The 20,639-nt window shown below is 48.2% G+C and overlaps 1 protein-coding gene across 4 annotated transcripts in view; it reads left to right on the top strand.

Moving 5' to 3' along the window:
• Nucleotides 1-14,957, top strand: part of Med13l (mediator complex subunit 13L) — a 222,319-nt gene extending 207,362 nt beyond the window's left edge. For 3 of the 4 annotated variants that reach the window (XM_036171624.1, XM_036171622.1, XM_036171621.1), the window contains 9 exons: nt 344-532; nt 1,021-1,244; nt 1,355-1,524; nt 3,543-3,701; nt 4,814-4,990; nt 5,718-5,875; nt 8,051-8,212; nt 10,752-10,864; nt 12,263-14,957. In XM_036171624.1, the coding sequence (XP_036027517.1) occupies nt 344-532; nt 1,021-1,244; nt 1,355-1,524; nt 3,543-3,701; nt 4,814-4,990; nt 5,718-5,875; nt 8,051-8,212; nt 10,752-10,864; nt 12,263-12,395 (1,485 nt within the window). In that variant the 3' untranslated portion in view covers nt 12,396-14,957. The remainder of the gene's footprint in view (nt 1-343; nt 533-1,020; nt 1,245-1,354; nt 1,525-3,542; nt 3,702-4,813; nt 4,991-5,717; nt 5,876-8,050; nt 8,213-10,751; nt 10,865-12,262) is intronic. The other variant, XM_036171623.1, reaches the window with a different exon arrangement.
• Nucleotides 14,958-20,639: the final 5,682 nt, after the last annotated feature.

The raw sequence follows: 20,639 nt of genomic DNA, 5'->3' as shown, positions 1-20,639 counted from the left end.
TGGGTAGTTTTTCATTGTCTCAAAGTCTGTGTCCCACGTGATCAGCATGCTTTGTCAAATCGTCTACAGATGGGCATACATTAAGATGTAAGTTTAAAGTATGAGGGTCGTGGGACAGTTTCAAGGACACCGACATACTGATACTACCCTTCTCCAATGACTGGTGGGCATTTGAGGTACAGCTTTTATTTCACTGGGAGGAATTAGGATATAGTTATATTTGACATCTCCATGTTCGGAGTTAAGAGTCCACCTCTCTACTCTAGTCATAAACCTACGCCATCTCATTTTCTAGCTCTCTGGGTTCTGGGGTTTTGAACTAACTGTTGCTTGCCTCTTGTAGATTGTGCCTTGCCAGTACATGCTGCAGACAATGAAGGATGAACATGTTTTCTATATTCAATACTTGAAGTCCATGGCGTTTTCAGTGTACTGCCAGTGCAGGCGACCTCTGCCTACACAGATCCACATTAAATCCCTCACGGGCTTTGGGCCTGCAGCCAGCATCGAGATGACCCTCAAGAACCCGGAGGTGAGTTTGGGAGGCAGAGCTCTCTAAAAGAGAGCCACCTGCTGCTGCGGTACCAACCCGGGCACCTCTCCCACCTCCCAGCCTACCAGAACCGTGGCTCTGCATCCCGCCAGTCCCCACGTGTGCTGCCTGGGACCCCAGACCCTCCCGGGCTGTGTGTGATGGGTCTCATTGTAGCTTCAGTTTCTACTTTCCTAGTGTCTGTTGGCGTTGGGCAAGCTTGCCTTCTAATAGAGTAGTTTCTTTTACTCAAACATGGGTTGATGGCTTATAGACGGGTGTTTTAAACAATTAAACCGCAGGGCCCCATAGTTCATGATTTAATGAACACTTTTGCTGTCTGTGTCCTGTTTAGTCCTGGAGGGAGGGGGTGGGGCCGCCTGTTGTCATTACTCCGTGTTTTCTTTTTTCATCGTTGGCTCTGGGTGTTACTGTAAATGTTGTCTTGGTTGGCCTTATGCTGATACTGACCTTGATTCTTATTTCAGCGGCCCAGCCCAATCCAGCTTTATTCCCCGCCCTTTATATTGGCCCCAATCAAAGACAAGCAGACAGAGCCTGGAGAGACTTTCGGTGAGGCAAGCCAGAAATACAATGTCCTCTTTGTGGGCTATTGTCTGTCTCATGACCAGCGCTGGCTCTTGGCATCCTGCACTGACCTCCATGGGGAATTACTGGAGACCTGTGTTGTAAACATTGCTTTACCAAGCAGGTGAGAAGCCTTGCTGTTTGTGTTCACTGGTGTTACTCTGTGGTGATGGCATGCATGTGTACTTTAGAAATGGACTGTGTGCCTTACCGAGTGACAACTGATTCGTGTAGGACCCTTCCTGTTTCCCTGTCTGTCAGGTCACGGAAGAGTAAAGTGTCTGCGCGTAAGATTGGGCTGCAGAAGTTATGGGAATGGTGCCTAGGGATTGTTCAGATGACATCTCTGCCCTGGAGAGTCGTCATCGGCCGCTTGGGGCGTCTTGGCCACGGAGAGCTTAAAGGTGAGCGAGTGGTCCTTGAAGCAGGTGCAGGGATAGAGGAGACTAACCGATGATGGCCGATGATGGCCGCAGAGCTGAGCAGGGAGGGCGGGCCTCGAACTCACCTGAGACTGACACCGATGGCAGTGATTGTTTCGCACAGAAGGGAGAGACCAGGGTTCAAACCTTGGCTATAGTCCCTATCGTTACACAGATAATATTGGAAATGTAGATCAGAAAACCTATTTCATTAGTACAGAATGATTGTTTAATTTGAATAATGTTACATATGCAGACAGTGAAAGGAGTAAGTAAGGATTAGCGATCGGAGGTGACTGTGAAGCTGAGACTAGCCTTCAGGGCTGTGGAGATGGCTCAGTGTGTCAAATGCTTGCTGTATAAGCATGAGGGCCTGAATTGGTTCCCCAGCAGGTTCCTTACATGTGGGTGCGGCTTCTGACATGACTAGGAGACACAGTCTCCCAGCAGACTCCCCAGTTCTCTGGTGCTTAGAGCCACCCCCTCTTCCACAGTGTTCTCTGAGCCTTAGGTGAAGGAATTGTTTTGTAGATAAAAGCCTCACCAACATGACTGCGTGGACATTTGCTGAGCAAGAACAGCAATAGACATACTAAAGTTGATGGGGGGAAAGACCAGCAGGCCTCAGCCATACACAGAGAACCACAGGCAACTAAGGGATGCTGGGAGGGGAAAAATAGTCTTCCCCAGGGAAGAGCACACCAGTTGACTGTCCACTACCAAATGGTCAGCCCAGAAAACACACATGTGAGTACTATTGTACAGACTGAGCAGAGTGTAGTTTGGGTTGTATGTGTATATAATATACACAAATGTGCGTAACAACAACCACATTTGAAAGAGAGCAAGGAGGCGTATATGGAAGGGTTTGGAGGGAGGAGAGGGAAGGGGAAAATAATCTATTATAATCTCCAAAAGTGGAATTAATTAAAGAAGAAGACATCCATCGCAAAATAGCCTGTGGTCACTAGAGTAGAGTGGACAGTGTCCTTGCCAAGGGCCGGAGAGTACAGTCTCTTTCTGCAAAGCAGAGGGGTACTTTGCAGCTCTTCGGTTCTGCCAGTGTGAACAACCGTAAGACAACACCTACATGTGGCTGCTGGGAACAGAATTCTGTTTACAAAAACAGGCCCCAGACTGTAGTTCACGCCAGCCCCTGTGTTAGAGTGTGCACACTGTTTGACTACTGGAAGTGCGGCCAGATACTGTGGAATCCCTGGAATTAAACCATTGAGAGAGAGCTCACATACAAGCTGCTGCCTGGAAGGCAGATCTGCACTCAAGGTTTCAGACTCAGAGCCATGTATGTACACACACTGCGGGCCAGACAGGGGCATACAGAAGCCCCAGCTTCCTGGTGGCTTAGTGTCTGCTGTTTAGCTGCTAGTGCTTGTGAGGGAGACTTCTTCCTGATACCTGCGGCATTCAGGCCTTTCTGATATCCTGCCGTTTTAAGATGTTTTCTTCATATTTGAGCTACTTTTCTTACACCCACTTAGCGAGAATGTCATTAGATAGAAAGCACGCTGCCTTGCACTCTCCCTGTGAGGAAGAACTGTGTGACTGTAGAGATGCCTGAGCTGAGCACCTTGTGCCCAGAAGAGTGCGCTGTGACAGCGGGAGCTCTGCAGGAAAAGCACGTTCCAGGACTCAGCAGTGCTGACACAGTGCTTCTACTTAGGGTAGTGAGCAGGTATCAGACCCTGAAAAATGAATGGCTAGCACAGGCTAGCCCAGCCAACAGAGACCTCAGCACTCAAAGCATTTTAGAACCTGAATCTGCCAGGGTCATTTGCAGGCCCTCAGGGTGCTCTAGACAGGATGGCAGCTTACAGAGAGCCGGCCTTTGTATCTGCGTTGACACAGTGAGGTAGAAGCCAGGTAACAAAGGAGGGGACTAAACGGGAAGGCAGGCCCACCCCCTTTAGGGCTGGGTCACAATGGTGACATTGCCAAGCATATGAACTTATAACGACTGTGTTGGTGATCTCTGACTTCAGATTGGAGTATCCTCCTTGGAGAATGTTCGCTACAGACAATCAGCAAACAGCTCAAGGATGTGTGCCGGATGTGTGGGATCTCTGCTGCAGACTCTCCTTCTATCCTTAGTGCCTGCCTGGTTGCCATGGAGCCCCAGGGGTCCTTTGTAGTGATGCCAGGTAAATTGTCTCTTGTCAGTTAACATCAATTAGGTATTTTATCAGTCTAGGCCATTCAAACTTAAATCCACAGATAAATGTAGTCCATAAGTCTCGAGTCTCTAAGAGAAGCTTGGTTTTGACTCAGAAAATGGGACCATCTGATACCTTCCTGGGGAGGACTTAATTATTGTTGTTGACCACAGGGGAGAGAGAGGAAGTCTCTGGGTATGAGTGAAAACAGGTAAATCCACAGCTAGTGCGTGTTATCTAACCCTAGTCTCTTGGCATCCTAGGATTTCACCCTCCATAAAGCTTCTAGACCAATGTGGTACCTCAGAAAGGGTTTTAGGATCTCTGCTGCCGTTGAGGATGAGCAGTGGAGGAAAGAGAAGAACAGTTAGCACAGGGCCAGACATAAGCAGGCTCTCAGTGAACATCAGGACATCGGCCCCAGAAGCTCTGTAGGTGCGCTGGCTTGTGGGAAACAGCGGCTGTTTCCTGTGTTGCACTGTGAGTTTCAAAGTACACCTGAGGTCTGTCTTACATTCAGATACAGTGTGCTTTTGGGAAGTCAGGAGAGTGACTGAGGACAGGCTTCAGTGCAGGACAATGGCTGGACTGTGCTCTTTAGGCCTCAGGTCACCTTGGCCATCAGTAACCATGGAAGTTTACATGCCTTTGAGATGTTGCAATCATGGTTTATAAGTAGACAGTTGTTGCTAGCTCAGGGTGGGTGTGCTGAGCCAGTGAGACACGTGAATGGAGCTTAGCACAGGCCAGTGTGTGGAAGGCATTGCGTAGAGTTGTTAGAGCATTAGGTGCTGTCATTTAGAACAGTGCTTTTATAAATTGTGAGACCACAGAGGGACCAGTGCTGGGAGGGCAGTTTTAGGGTCTTAGTTTACTTCGTAGGTAAGTAATCTACAAAATATTTGGTGGACTCTGTCTGGGTTTATCTTCACATTTTGGGTGTGAGGTGAAGGTCGGGCCATCATCACTGGTGTTGTGTCAGGTTCTTTAAAGACGCTTAAGGAAGTGGGGCAGCCTTGAATGTCTGACCCATGAGGCTTTTGGATCCTCCTGCGGCTGTTGGTCCGCAGAGCCCACTGACACAGCTCTGCTCTTTCCAGATGCCGTCACGATGGGCTCCGTGTTCGGCCGGAGCACTGCACTCAACATGCAGTCATCTCAGCTGAACACACCTCAGGATGCTTCCTGCACCCACATCCTGGTGTTCCCGACATCATCAACCATCCAAGTGGCTCCAGCCAACTACCACAACGAAGACGGCTTTAGCCCCAACAATGGTGAGTGGAAGGCGCAGTAGTAGGCAGAGCGAGAGTGTCCACTGCAGGATGCTGTGTGCTGCGGTAGTGTCGTAGAAAGCATGGAGAAGAGTTGCAGAGTCTGAGGACCGCCCACCAGGGTGACCTGCTCTGCAGCGTCACCACGTCAGTGCTCCTGTGTCTTTGCAAATCCTCTGTTGCTTACTAACTCAGTCAGGTTGACAATCCAAACCAGCCACCGAGACCAGAGAAGGGAGGGTTAACTCCACCTGTTTCCTGTCTGCTCTTGTCCCCACCCATTACTGTCCCCCAGTGCATGGCTCTTCTAATCTGAGTGTGGAGGGCATGGCCATGGGAGGAAGCAGCCTTCCCAGGTCACCATGGAGATGCAGTTGACTGGGGAGTAGCTCCATATCCCATCATTCTTAATGAAATTCTGTTTGAATGCTTTTATAGGATTGAAAAGTCATCATATTTTTGTAAAATGCTCAATTTTTGTGCATCTGTTTGTGCTGTTCTTGAATTTTTAACATCTACCAGCATTTATTGATGTGAAATGGGGGCTTTCTCCATGTCCATGGTTTCTCCATTGTGATTTCCTGGTCAGGGGTCACTGGGGAGGAAACAAGGACAGCTTATAGCACTTGTGTGCAGTAGGCGCCTAGAGCAGTGGAAGATTAGCAGAAGATACTGTGGTAAAGTGCAGTGTGGTTCAAGTTTAACTTTCCTGTGTTTCTCTCCCTTCTAGATGATATGTTTGTAGACCTTCCTTTCCCAGACGATATGGACAATGACATTGGCATCTTAATGACTGGGAACCTCCATTCCTCTCCCAACTCATCCCCGGTTCCCTCCCCAGGCTCTCCCTCTGGAATTGGTGTGGGCTCTCACTTCCAGCACAGTCGGGTAAGCACTGTTGGAAGCAGTTGCTGAGAACAGCCATGGCCCTCAGGAAACTTGTCATGCTTTGACTGCATGGTCCTCTCTCCCCAGAGGTCGAGGTCTCTGTGGGCCACAGCCCTACAGCACATTTTGGAGAGCAGGGATTTGGAAGGCGACGTTCAGACATTCTTAGTATACCCTTTATTAGAAAGTCAGTCCTGTGGTGTGCAAGGCTCTTGGTGGAGCTCCTGCCTGCGGCTCTGTTTGGCTGCGGATGGCAGGGGAAGTTGGCGGGCTGAGAAGCTGCAGACACATGCTGTTCATCCCAGCCTCTCCAAAAAGGGTTTGAATGATTTTGTTTTTGAGCAAAAATCTTTCATCTTCCCAGATAGTGGCTTATAATAAGAAGCAGGTGGGCAGAGCTGTTGCTCAGCATGTGCACTGTCCTAAGCTGAGGAACTCCCCACAGTGTGTGACAGTGAGGAGTGGCCGTGGCTTGTGTCCATTCTGTTTTCCTTGGCAGTCCTGGTCTTGCTGGCTGCAGCCTGGGGATGTCGAGAGCCAGCCAGTGCAAAGTTTATAGCTGTCTCCACCTCACTGTTGCAAGCTAGTAAAGAAGTCAGAGCTCAGCATTAGCTCAGTCTTCAAATGCCCTGGACCAACGGGGTTCAAGTCAAAGGCTGTCCCAAAGCTCCCGTCAGCTTTGACCCAACCAGTGGCGCAGGCCTCACGGTTGTGTTGTGCTTCTGGTGAAGGTTCTTGGGGAATTAAGACACTGAGAAGCTGTTGTCTAGTGTCGGCCCTGAGCGAGTCAGCAGCCTTGTGCACACTGACTCCTCGAGGGGACCGCGCTGCCAGAGGAGAGGGAAGGCTTAGCACTTAGTGGAGCAGCTGAAGGGACAGGACCATGCTGAGCCCTCAGTCACCACTTGCCCCACACCCCTCTGGGGAGGAAGAGAGGGTAAATGTCTGGGTTTCCTTTATGGCTACTGGCCAGGGACTGACAAGCAGTTTGTTCCCTGGAGGTTATTTTGACAGAAACTGGAACCACAGATTTTATACTGAGCAGTTTGAATGAATATTCCTGTGACTTTGTGCACCCTGGCCCGCAGCAAGCCCCAGTCATGTGCTTGCTGTTATAGTTCATTTTAGCATTCATAAAGCCTTACCTGTTGATGGTAGCAATCTTCCTGAAGGAGGTGCATGCATTTTCTTCCTCCCGTCAAGTCTGAATGTTGCAGTTTAAACAGCTCTGTTCTGAAACTAATCAGGTGGCCTTTTTCAGTCCTGAGCCCCTCAGCCTGATGACTCCAAGAGGCTTTTCCTTTTTCTAAACTGTTAATCTCTAGTTCCGTCATTACATAGAACTGTGTGTTCAAGGTTCAGCAAAGCCATTGTTTGTTTTACAGCAGGCCTCAAGTAGGCTGGCCTTGAAGTCTGATCCTCCTGCCTTAACCTCCTTTCCTCCTAAGAGTATGGACTGCATGCACATGTATGTGTGTGCATGTGCTACTGTGCCCCGACTTCGCTTTTTTCTTTGGCCATCATAATTTTATTTTTCAGTCTGTCCAGAATCAGACTTGGTAAGATTTGATGTATTAAGTAATTAAGGATCATTTTCTTCTCTAAATAGGAGGCATTCAGAAACAAACTGATCACTTACTATTACTTGTGCTAAAGGCACCTTTTAAGTTGTGGAAGGCACTGGAAGGTGGGAAGCACTACAGTACGCACTCTAGACTCTGAGAGGTGCGTGGCGTACTGGCAGAGCAGCACCAGAGGGGCGGGAGCATCGCTGCCCCATGGACCCCAGGGCGTGGTGCTTAGTTCCTATCCACGTTAGGTGATGATGGAGAGCCGTTGCACTCCAGGGCTTCTGGGGACTCTTGGGGAAGGAGCACCTGAGGATGCTGGGCCGCTCTTCCGTTTCCATGTGCTCTGGATGAAGCCCCAAACCAGGTGCCTGGTGCTGTCAGCACCAGTGCATCCATCGCCAGGACCTTCGACTGCTCCATTGTTTTTGTCAGTGCCCAAGTTTGCCGCAGAGATTCGTGTATTTCATGGCACAGTTCTCGGCACTCAGGGCTTTGGTGGGAGATGATGTAGGCAGGACACCCATCGCTAGTGTGCAGTCCAGAGGAGGGCCGGCCATGCTCAGATCCTGACAATGCTCATTGTGCTTTGGGCCTTGTTTTTCAGAGCCAGGGCGAGCGGCTTCTGTCTCGGGAGGCCCCGGAGGAGCTCAAGCAGCAGCCACTGGCCCTTGGGTATTTTGTGTCAACTGCCAAAGCTGAGAACCTCCCCCAGTGGTTCTGGTCATCGTGCCCCCAGGCCCGGAACCAGTGCCCCCTCTTCCTGAAGGTTGGTTGGTGCTTTCTGAAGTTTAAGAGGAATCATTGGCTCGTGTTTTTATTTGGTTTGAACTAGAAATCTCCTGCTATCTGCTACAGTCTCTTTCTATTCATTTTCCTCATGTCACTTATACTCTGAGGAGATTATAGTTACAGGAGAGTGGAGTGTGGGAGAGGGATTCAAACCTTAATGAGAAATGAGTCTGTATTAATCTCAGGAGGCCATCAGGGCCATAAGTGCAGGAGCGACGTGTGGCTCAGCCTGACACTCTCCCAGTCAGTACTGACAGCTGCCCGTGACTTGCTGCTGCATCCCAGTCCTGCCCGGCTGCACACTGGCACCGTCCTCCATAAAGCAGAGCTGGGTCAGTCAAGCCTTCCACTCCCATGTGTGTTCTCCTTGTGTGGCTTTTAGAACCCATCGGCCCCAAACTTGAAGAGTTGACAGAGTCTAGAATGGAGTCCATTTCTCACCCACAGGCTGGCAAGAGACACAGGTTTGATAGTGTACCCTGGTGGCAGAGCCATGGGAAGGCAGACTCCTGGCATAAGCCGTGTTGGGGGGGGGGGCGGTTACTGAGTAATAACAGCCTCAAACTCTCCTTGGGCCCAGCACACCCACTTCCAGCCATCTGTATTTGGTACAAGTGAAGAATGGCCTATGTAGTTGGTACATGTCCATGCCCAGATATGAAAGGGGCTGAGGTGGGAGAGTCCTGTGAGTTGTGAGTTGAAGCAAACTGGAATAGACAGCAACATTGACTCAGAACAAGCAAGCAAGATGGCCGTGTAAAAGATGAGGAAAAGCTAAGGACCAGTCAGTAAGGCCGACTAAGCCAACTCTGCAGCCTCGCCACACAGTGTAGCATGGGATGTCTACCACACAGGGAAGACGGCTTTGCGTGTCTGTTCTGCAGAGTGGAGGGGGGCCTGCAGTAGCCTGTAAGATGCTCCATCTCCCAGAGACAAGGGAGGAGGGACTCAAACACTTGGGAGCTGAAGCTGCCTTCCTAATGACTTGGGGGAATACCACAAGTCATGGAAATCTGTAGTCTTTAGGAATTGGACTCAGGAGGCCTAGATTGTTCTTCTATAAAACTTGGGAGCAATGGCAGCTTGGCTACAATAGATACCCATGTTGCAATGATTGTGGTTCCTAATTATTATTTATAGCTCCAAATATTTGAGGCCGTTGAAGAATTAAGTGATTCCAGACCCAAAGTGAGAAATAGTCAGGGTGTCGCTGATAACATTGCAGTCCATCAAAACAAGGAGTTGCCCCAGGACTGTTAGGTCCATCCAGAGCAGGAGTGCCAGACACAGTGTGAGTCCAGGAGACAGTGAGCCACTGTTGAGAAGAGTGCTCGGGCACAGAGTCGTGGAGGCTGGGCTAGAGCAGTTTGCTCGTCTGGAGAGGAGACATGAAGGGATGGGCTGTCCTTCAGAGTTCAGTCTCTCTTCCACACTGCTGCGTCGGGACAGCAGACGGGGCCTGTCATTGTGTTCTGACTGCAGTCTTCAGCTCTCAACGTAGTAGTCTTCCTGCCTGCCCACCCTGGAGATGCACCCTCCGTTGAACCTCTGGATTGAACAGTTGGTTTGTGAGAAATCTGGAAGGTAGAAAGTATTTAAAAGACCACATCCAACTGCCGAGCCTTTGACACTCCTTAATCATTTTCAACGTACACCAGGTTGGCCCACGACTGGAGGAGAGAAGAGAAAGTGTTGAGATTATCAAGGGAGTTGACTGTAGCCTATCAGCTGATACAAAGGAATCAAGCTTTTTTGTTATGTATGATGCTTATTACTATGTTCTCTCTCTCTCTCTCTTTTTTTTTTTTTTGGTTTTTCAAGACAGGGTTTCTCTGTGTAGCTTTGGAGCCTGTCCTGGAACTCTGTAGACCAGGCTGGCCTCGAACTCACAAAGATCCATCTGCCTCTGCCTCCCGAGTGCTGGGATTACAGGCATGCGCCACCACCGCCCATCACTAAGTTCTTATCTGTAAGCTTTACCTCCTAAATTTACAAAGGAAATGATACAACAGTTGGTTTTGCTTTAAAATATTTCTAAGGGAAAAGTACTCGAGACAGAGTGACAAGTAGTGGTCATTGTTCCAGCTTTGGTGACAAGGCACACAGCCTTCAATAGGAACGAGTATTCTGTGTGCTTGGCTGTTATGTTAAAGAAGCAGGATGAGTGAGCCTGCTCAGTAGGTCAAGGGACTTGTGAGCTCAGTCCTGGGTCCCCCATGATGGAGGGGAGAACTGACCCCCACATGTGTGCTGTGGTATGTGCACACATGCGTGCACACACAAAAGAACTATTTTTTAAAGAAGCAAACAAAGTAGGTTAAAGCAGGAAGAGAGGCCCCTGAGACAGCTCTGATCTTAATTCTCGGATCGGTGCCGTGTCGTCCCAGGAGGTGACTGAGCACTTGGAGCTCTTGGGCACATAGTCGCCTGACAGCAAGGCGGAGGAGCTGGGCCTCAGTCATTCTTCACGGTGCTGCTCTGTACCTGGGCATGAATGGCCTCTGTTCTTCCCACAGGCTTCACTCCATCACCACATCTCTGTAGCACAGACAGATGAGCTCCTTCCTGCCAGGAACTCTCAGCAGGCTCCACACCCTCTGGACTCCAAGACCACGTCTGATGTGCTAAGGTAGTTTCTGACTGAGGCAGCACCGCCATCCATCGGGAAGGGATGCTCCTTCCTCCTTGTTTCCCTCAGTGTGCTAGTGAGGGCGATGTGCAGAAATGCTGTTAGAGATCTGCAGAGCAGCGCTGACCAGTCACCCGAGAGCTGTCATCCCCACGTGTGCTGGGACAGACAGAGTGTGCACTCCATTCACTAGACAGTAAAGTGCATGGGACACTTCCTCTCCTGTTCCTGGGAAGTGATTAAAGTGTCAGACCTGAGGTGGAGGGACAGTTAGAAGACAGTGTCTGGGAACTGCCTTGCATGGAAAACACTTTTGAACCTTCCCTGCCGTAGATAGATACATGTGGTTGATTGGAACACGAGTTCTGTGTTGTGAAATGCATCCCAGAAGCTTGAGTTCTCTTATGCTGCTTTTAGCACCACATAAAATTTTGTCTGTGGGTCTGATATAATGATGCATGCCTGTAATCCCAGAACTTGGAAGGAGAAGGCAAAAGAACCAGGAGTTCAAAGTTATCCTCAGCTACTTGCTAAGTTCAAGGCCAGAGTCTAGCCTGAGCTACACAAGACACTGTTGGTGGATTTGTGCACATGTGTGCATGTGGGTGCACATGTCCGAGGTCAGCCAGTGTCTTCCTCAGTCATGCTCCACTTTACTCTTTGAGACAGAGTCTCACTGAGCCTGGAGCTCAGCAGCTGGCCAATGTGCTCCTGGGACTCACCTGTGTCCACCTCAGTCCACCCCACTATTGGCTTATAGATGTGCACTCTTGCCCTCTGTTTCACACAGCTTCTGGGGCCTGAACTCAAGTCCTGTGTCACTAACGAAGCCCTCTCCAGATCCCAGACTGGATCTTAAAATCAAAGCAAAAGCCAGCAAACAAAAACTGTCAGGCGCCTTGAGGAAATACCCAAGCTTTTCCTAGTACTCTCTCCTGTACAGTGGTTTGGAAATGGGATGTAGGCAGAAGCTTCATCAGTAAGCCCTTGCTTGGTTCCTGGGCTCTCTGGCAGTGGGTGAAGTGTGTGCTCCAGCAGCTAGGGCTGTGATCAAGAGTTTCAGGCCAAGTACTAAATATCTGAAACAGATAGGGAGACCCTGTACACCTTCATTTTTTTTCAAGGGACCACAACAGATTAACATTGAGAAACTGGTATGGCCAAGTGTTGGTAGAATATTTGGTATATTCTGTTCAATTCACTATTGCCAGTATATTCTTATTTGAAACAGTCTCCATTCAGACTTGCCTCGTCTTAGTGGTCAGTGGCCTCACGACCCTGGCGGCCCCCGTGGTTGGACAGTGCAGGGTGAAGGGGAGTGTAGGTGGGCTGCACTGGCTTCGAGGTACACCCTGAGCCCTGTGGCCCAGAAGCTGACCTCTGTGTTCTCCTTGGCAGGTTTGTACTGGAGCAGTACAATGCCCTCTCGTGGCTCACGTGCAATCCGGCCACCCAGGACCGCACTTCCTGCCTTCCCGTCCACTTTGTGGTGCTCACGCAGTTGTACAATGCCGTCATGAACATGCTCTAACCGGAAGCGCTTGTCCCTCCCTCTGCCCCAGCCGAGGAGGAGCGGGCTCCACTCTCAAAAGGCCAGCCTTCTTCAGAGCACTCCCTCAGCCCTGCACTGTGACGCCTTCTGAGCAGGCACATGCTCACTCTGCAGTGTTCATTGTCACAGGGACTCCTGGACGTGTCTCAGAGGACCCGGAAATCTCCTGAAGAAGTGACTTGAGCCAGTGTGTGATGTGTGCAGCCTGCAGTCGCCAGGAAATGATGGCTGGCGTAAGAGGGAAACAGAAGAGACACTGTCCTTTTGCACAAGAGTCTGCTCTCAGCCTCTGTTAGGACCAGGCTGGCCAGCCCTCTGGATGCAATCCTCTAGCCGATGGCGGATGCCTGTGGGTCACCTGGACTCCATAACCTGGGACGTGTCACAACTACGAGCCAGCTCCATCCAGTACAGGGTTTGGTACTGGGGTCTCCACCTCCCCAGCCTGTCAGGAGGGCTTTGGTTGGCCATACACTTTGTAGACACAGGAGGTCTGGAGACAGCTGCATTTTGTTTATTTATTTTTAAGTTTGATGTAAGGTTTTTGCGACTTTGTTTTTTCTAATCTTGAGGACCAGGTAAGGTAGCTGAAACCCACTGAGACCCACCCTAGGGTTCTCTGACTACATACCTCTGTCCTGGAAGCCAGAAAGGAGTAAGAACAAATGGGGGATCATGCCTGAACAGTAAGGTAGTCATAACCGCCCAGCAGTCAGCAGTAAAAACCATCAGGTTCCGAGTGTCCTGCTGTGCTGTGTGGCCTGCATCTTGGGTGGATTACACTTGTATATGATGGCAGTCAGGCTCAGCCCCAAGCTGGAGGCAGCAAGGACCTTAATCACTTCTCTATACAGTCACAGGAAATACCTTTTCTAGAGAATTCTTACAGAAAGCCAGGTCTCTCCTTTCATTAGATCAAAAGGGACTCGTGTACATATCAAACCCAAAGTGTTTGCTGATAAAACCAGTTACAAACACGGTGAATTTTTTTCTGGACCATAGGAATATTGTTTCAAAGAAATAGTACAACTCAACCATTAAATCAGTACTTGAAGCTGAGCCTCTTTGTGGGACTTTAACAAAATGCCTTTTTAAAGCATTAACAGCTGATTGAAGTATTTTTGACTCCCCTCCCAGACCTTAGGGTTGACTTTGAAGCCCTGTTTCTAGCCCTTATGTTATATCTGTCTCTGTCTGCGGGTGGTGGGTGTGAACCGGCTTCCCTGGAGAATCATGCAACTAAGTTCTTCCAAGAGACTTTCATGTCCTGGTTATTAACAAAGAAAGAAAGGAAAAAAATGTAATAATTGATATGATTTTGTAAAAGTATTTTTCTTGAGATAATCTAACGTTTAAAACATTATATTAATAACACATGGTGGGAATGTGAAAGCAGAGAAATAACTTGTAAATGGGTGATTGTTCTCTGTCCCACCAACTGGGGGGGGGGGGTTGACTTTCCAATGTATAGCTTAAAAAATCTGATATATCAAACCATTTGTATCTAACGTGTACAGTGTAAAATTGACTTAAATATCGCAGTGCTATTTTTTCTTATCAGAGAGGAAACCCTCAAGGCCTTTTGAAGATCGGAAGATGATGGGCTGTAAACTTGTATAAAGCCGCCCCGGGGAAGACGGCTGTAAAGTAGATATTTGTAATCTTTGACCTTGGGTTGCTTTTTCTCAGAATTCATCGGAACTTTGAATCTTTCTCTCTCTCTCTCTTTTTTTAAATGGGCTGTTTTTATTGCAGGGGCTTTTCTTCTCTAGAAACCCAACTCTACACAGAAAAAGAAAAAAGGAAAAAAAACACAAAAAACAGAAAAACACTATAAAAAGTTTTAAAAGAAGGCAGCAAAGGGTAGTTTTCATCTGGTGTCTTTTATTTAAGTTTTTTAAGTTAAGAAAAGCTGGTGACATATTTATACGTTTTTGTGCAAAAATAAATGAATGGCAATAGATTTAAAAAAAATCTTATTATGTACTTCTGTGTGAAAAAGTCTGTATAATATTTCCCTTAAATATGCATTATTTTACTTGTGAGTTTTTTACAGAATTAATCTGAAATGTACAAGCCCTGGATTTGCTACAGAGTGAGAAGTTATTTTATTTTATTTTTTTTTATTTTTAATTTTGAAAATTCAGCAGAAATCAGAACTCCTACCATGGTTTGAAACGGGGAGGTGGGAGGGGAGCAGGGAGGGCTTGTCCAGCATGCCTGTATGTATATTTCAGAGCCTTTTTTAAATGTAAAAGCTGTACATTTCTGGGAAGTTCTGATTTTTTGGTTTCCTTTTTCCTTCAAGCATTTTTGCAGTGAGCTTCTTTTATATCTAGCAGGCGATTGGGAAGAATACAAAAGTATGTGATGTTCATTTAAGAACCGCAGCATGACGCTGCTTCAGTACACTAAAGACTTTGATAAAAAGAGACAATGCTAAAGGCCTCCATTTTAAATGTCATTCATATATACCTTGTGGATGAGAGCTATATACTTTTACACACTTTTTTAGAGGAATAAATTATTGAATTACTGAAACTTGGAGTCTTTTTTCCTCCCACCCTGTCTCTGTACTGAGATCACACTGCTCAAGTCTATGTAGTGCCGAACAGCGCTGGCCTGGGATGGGCATGTACTACCAGCGGCTGTTCCCAAGCACTGCTGGGTGGTCACACCCAGGTCAGGTTTCAGATGCAGCCACCACAGGCCAGCACAGGTGCCCTTTTAGGCCTTGGCTGTCTTGAGCAGGTCAGGTCTGATGGTGTTTTATCCTGGGACATTTGTGAACAGCCCTAGAACAGGTCACAAGTCCGTTCACATTTCCCTGTGCTCTCCTGACTCACAGGCAGATGACAGTAGTTTGCTATTTGTCATGCCACATGCAAGCAAGTCCTGCTAAGCACATACCATCCGCTGTGGTTTTTTTTCCTTCCAGTAGGAAAACCCACTCACTCTATAGGAGTCTGGGGATTTATTCACTGTCCTGTCCCATTTGAAATCTACTCAAAATGGGCGAGCCCTGGGCCTTGGCAACACTTAACGGTAAAAGTTAGAATAAATTTGAAGGAACGTGCTTTTCATTGTCCTCCATCAACTTCAAACTCTATTCTCAATGTAACCATCTCTGAATTTAGACAGCAATTTGCTGGGATGCTTCCACAGACCCCCTTCCTTCCCAGTCACTTCATTTGCAGTAAAGGATGAGGGGAGTCCCATGAGAAGGGCCTTGCAAACCAGAAGGCTGGTTTGTGCTGTAGCATGAATCTTAAAGGTACTTGTTAATAAAAACAAACCTGACAGTTATTTGGGTGAATGCTGGAAGATCAGAGAAGTAGAACAAGCCACAGCTTTCTCATCTTGCTAGTTCCTCAGGTGATCCTGTTTCCTCAGGTTGGAAGCTTCTGAGTCCTCATCCCAATGGCTCTCAGCTGAACTGTGCTGCTCCAAAGCCTGAACGCTTAACCAACCAAATGCTTAACTAACTACATGCTTTACTCCTTTAGTTCCTGGTCCTCATGCCTTATATACCTTTCTCTTTCTGCTCCCACTCTCTGGGATTAAAGGTTGGGTTTCTGGGATTAAAGGCATGGATCACCATGCTTAGCTGTTCCTAAAGTGGTCTTGAACTCAGAGATCCGCTAGCTCTGCCTCCCAAGTGCTGGGATTAAAGGTGTACGCTACCACCGCCCAACTTCTGCTATAGCTTGCTCTTCCCATTTTCTAGCCACCATTTTTAGCTTTGTTCTAGTGGCTGTCTGTTCTCTGACTCCAGATATGTTTATTTAGGGGAACACACAATATTTTGGGGAACACAATACCACCACATTGTGCTCCCTGGAGGGCAGAGGAAAGCAAGGCCAGCGTTTGGGTTAGAGCCATCGCCGCCATGAATGTGCATCATTCAAAGTTTGCAGTCTAGCCCACACAGCACGCTCCCCAGATCTTTCTAACTCAGGCTCAGCACACTAATCAGAACTTGGTGGGTTGTGATAGGCATTCACGTGTGCCTTCCTCAGCTCACACATCCAGTTAACCTGATCTGATCATTGCTGACTATTCCTGTGGGTAGTGAGAGATCATTCAGCCTGTGGCTAAGTCTGAGGTGGCAGAAAGGTTTGTTGACTGTGTTGAGACATCTTGACGAGCAGCCATCGATCCAGCCCTCTGCACTGCCCAGGTGCAGTCCCCCCCCCCCACTCCCCACCCCTCCACTGTACCTGTGTGATGGCCTGACTTTATATTCCTGCCTTCGGGACGTCACGGGGCAAGGGATTTCTTATCGGCTGGAATAAGAGAGGACAACTCCTTTGGAAACTGCTCTTCATCATCAGTAAAAGGATTGAAGAGCAGATGAACCACAAGGCCCTCTCCTGAAGCCAAAGCCACATACTGACTGAGCTCAGTCGGCTGTGGCCACGACATGTCACTGTGAAAAGTAGTTTGATTCTTTTTGTGCTGGAGTCCTACCAAGGTGTCGTTTCTAATGTGTCTGACTAGGTGTTGTGGGAGTCACATTTACTCCACAAAGTCACTCATAGTTACTATTTCACATTATTAATGACAGGCACTAAAGGGAGGTCTGTGGTCCCAGGTAGTTATGAAAATGTGAACTGTGTCCTGGGCCTCTAGCTTTGCACCCTAACCAGATTAACCAGTCCCACTTCACTTTGTCTGAAAGTCTTGAGTTTTAAAACTTTTGATTCAGCTTCTGGCTACAACTCTAATGAAGCAAGTCAGAAGCCGGTGAAGAACACGGTCTAGCCTCCAGGAGGCGGGCTGAAGAGGGCTATGTGCTTTCTCTTTGAAATCAGCCCGATGAAGTTGCATTGTTACTCGGTGATCAGATTCCAGATGCAGACACCCATGGTTACTAGGCAATGGGAATCCCGGATGCAGACACCAGCCATGATCTCACTTCATTCTTTTCTTTTGATTTTTTGAGACAGGGTTTCTCTGTGTAGTTTTGGTGCCTGGCCTTGAACTCCCAGAGATCTGCCTGCCTGTGACTCTGCCTCCTGAGTGCTGGGATTAAAGGCATGTGCCACTACCGCCTGGCTCTTACTTCATTCTTAAATAAAAGGAAGGGGCAAAGTACAATAGGCCTTCGTGGTTGACTAACATTACCTGCTTTGGGCTGATACCAACATGGGCTCCTAAGTACCTGAAGTCACCAGGGACTCTCCACTAACTGACCACCACCCTGCTTTCATGCCCTCATGGCCCTGCCATTGATCAGGCTTGTTCCCATGTCACTGCCCCAGGAAGCTGGATGACAGACACTCAAGAACATTGGTCACCCCAGGTTAACACTAGAAGCTCTGAAGAGATCCATACTGGGGGGCTTCTCTAGTCACCTAGGGAAAAGCCGTGGTAAGCAACTTAACATGTAAAATATCAACTGCTGTCCCCTTAATATGAGGGCAGCTCTGACTTTGTTCACCCAGGGCTCTTGGTGTGTTGTTATCACAAATGCCCTGTCTGGCCCTCTCAAGTGCAAGACTTGACGGTGAAGAAGGTGGTGTCTGCATGGTTGAGACAGGCCTGCTGCCTCTGGCCTGATAGTTCATGGATCACTGCAAAGCTAAGAAAGTCCTACAGCATCAACTTGTAACCAACTGTCCGGTCCTTTATGACAGAGAAGAGAGTGTCCTTACCTTGGACCAAGACTACATGAGACTAGCCCCCACCCCAAATATCTGAACATTGGGAACAACATAGACTACCATGCACCTCAAAACTTAGCAGTGATTTACCAGACAACTCATCAGCTCCTAGCACTTCTGGAGGAGGAGGCTTGGAAAAGGAAATTCAATTGGTTTCTTCTTGCGTGTGTTTTTTTTTTTTTAAATATATAATTTATTTTTATTTTATGTGCATTGGTATTTTGTCTGCATGTACGGCTGTGGGAAGGTGTCAGAAGCCCTGGGACGGAGTTACAGACAGGTGTGAGCTGCCATGTGGGTGCTGGGAACTGAACCCCGGTTAAGAGTTAAGACTCTTAACTGCCGAGTCATCTCTTCAGCTCTTCTGTTTAGGTTTCCTGTTTGACAGTTTTGCTTGGAATTTAGGCGGGCGGAGGGGGTGGGGGAGGTTGTCCAGCGTCTTTCCCTGCAATTGTGTGGCACCTCAATGCTGATCCTCTGCTTTGGGGTGGAGAGCGCACTTGCACGCACCTAATCTGATGTGCGCATCCTTCTTTCATTGATTTTTCTAGCAGGTCCCCGGTTTTTTTAGCTTTGAGTTTTTCCACATAGCTGCATCCTAAGACACGGTCTCCGTATCTGCCCTGCTCTTCTCCCAAGTTTCATCCTTAAGAGTTTTGTCTCATGTGTCTTGTATCTTAATTGCCTGCTCAATTAATTGTCACTTTCCATATACAGGCATTTGTAGCCCGAGGCTTCAGGGAGGGGGCGCCATCTTCAGACTAATTCAGTATTCTTGAGTTCTCCAAGAGGCTTTCATGTCACTGTCTTTGTGCCGGATTCCCAGAGGAGTTGCAAGGGAGCAAATTAGACACGTGTTTAAATGGATCTTACCAGCCAGGTTACACTCTGAATTCTTTTGTATCCCTCGCTAAGGATAGTTGTCTTTGGGTTTAAAGCATAAAGCCTGTTGAACTAGAATATTCTCTCACCACACTATAATCTGTCAATCGATAGGTTTTTACAGGCATCCTCTCTCAAAGGTCCCTTGTGTCCTAATTTGGGGACAGTTGTCAATAGAGATGTGAGTTTACAGTTCCTAGTAGCTATCTTTAAAAAGTAACGAGAAATAGGTAAAATTTACTTAACATTGTATTTTATTTCACCCAATGAAGCCAAATTCTCTGTTTCTACATGACGTTGATGTAAAGCTCGGAAGCATCTAACATCCATCCCTTCCTGTGCAGGCAGCCTTCAAAGGGTCATCACAACGCTCTTAGGTTTGGTTACTGATTTGAGTTAGTTGGGGATGCTATACAGCTTGTTTTTAATTTAAATTGTAACTAAGTAGTCCTCAGTTCCATGCCCACTTCAAAAGGCTCGGTACCCACCCTGGGCCAATGGCCGCCTGTGGCTGTAGGGCCACAGACCTCTAGCTCTGGGGTAGCTAGAGGACAGCATCTCCCACTGTGACTGCAATCTGGGCCTTCTCCTCTCTCCACTTGCTTATTGGTGCGTGCAGGTTTAATGATGTGTCCGTTACAACCACACAAGGGCCCTTTGTTCTGCAGACGCCTTGGTAGCTGTCAGCCCTCTCTGCCTTGACTTAGAGCCCAGTATTCTGCCATGACTGCCTTGCGTGTCTGCATGACCACCTTGCACGTCTGCCTCTGGGTTTTGTGTTGGGTGAGCTGCATCGTGCAGGTTGCTGAGTTTTATTTTTTAATGTTTCTATTGAACGGGATCATTTTGGCCATGTGCATTTGGTTCTGTCCAGAAGTTTCTGTCAATAAGAGTACCTACTGGCTTCCATGCTTGTGTGGACTCTGTAGACCCCGCTATTAACTCATCTTGTAGAACATTGTGGAAAGAAGTCTACTTTCTGCTAGTGTTGACCTATAACCCACCCACAAACTCGCTTCTGTTATGGGGTACACCTCCCGTGGCTGGCTCTCCCCTTCTCTTCAGCTCCCTCCCCTATCAGTTGATCCTCCTTCACTGCCCCTGGCCAGGTCTCTGTGCTTGATTTCCTGGGGCTGACCACAGGGGTCCCAGAGACCCCAGACATGCATCCAGGCAGTGCATGGGTCCTGGGGATCTGCATGAAATGCCTCCCCTCCCCCCAGGTGACTCATTTTACACCTTGAGAAACTTTTGCTAGTGCTGTTCAGGCAGGTAGGCAATACAGGGACCCTGCTGCGTGCAGTCTCCATGGCCACGTGCACCGGGGTTGTCTTCTTTGCGTGGAGACCGCAGGACTGCATCATCCCCTGGTACTAGAAGTCTCTAGTAGCTCTTCCTACCAGAAACCTCTCCCAGAGTCCTGCCCTGAGCCCACCGTACCTTCAAACCTTGTCCTCACTCTGGAAATCTGCTACTGAGAACTCAGCCCACGTTATCTTCCTCATCCCCATATCCTGCTGACCACTGATTCTACATTCTGAAGGTCCTGAAGTCTCTGGCCTGGCACTGGGATGTCACAAGAAACCCCCCACCCTACCCTGAAGCCCAAGGCAGCTTCAGTTCTGTGAAGTTGGTAGGCGAGGCATTCACGCAGGCCCAACCTGGCATGAACACT

This window comes from Onychomys torridus, chromosome 22 (assembly GCF_903995425.1).
Source record: "Onychomys torridus chromosome 22, mOncTor1.1, whole genome shotgun sequence".
NCBI classification, from domain to species: Eukaryota; Metazoa; Chordata; class Mammalia; order Rodentia; family Cricetidae; genus Onychomys; species Onychomys torridus.
Note: the sequence above shows the minus strand (reverse complement) of the source record. Positions and strands in the feature narration are given on the sequence as shown.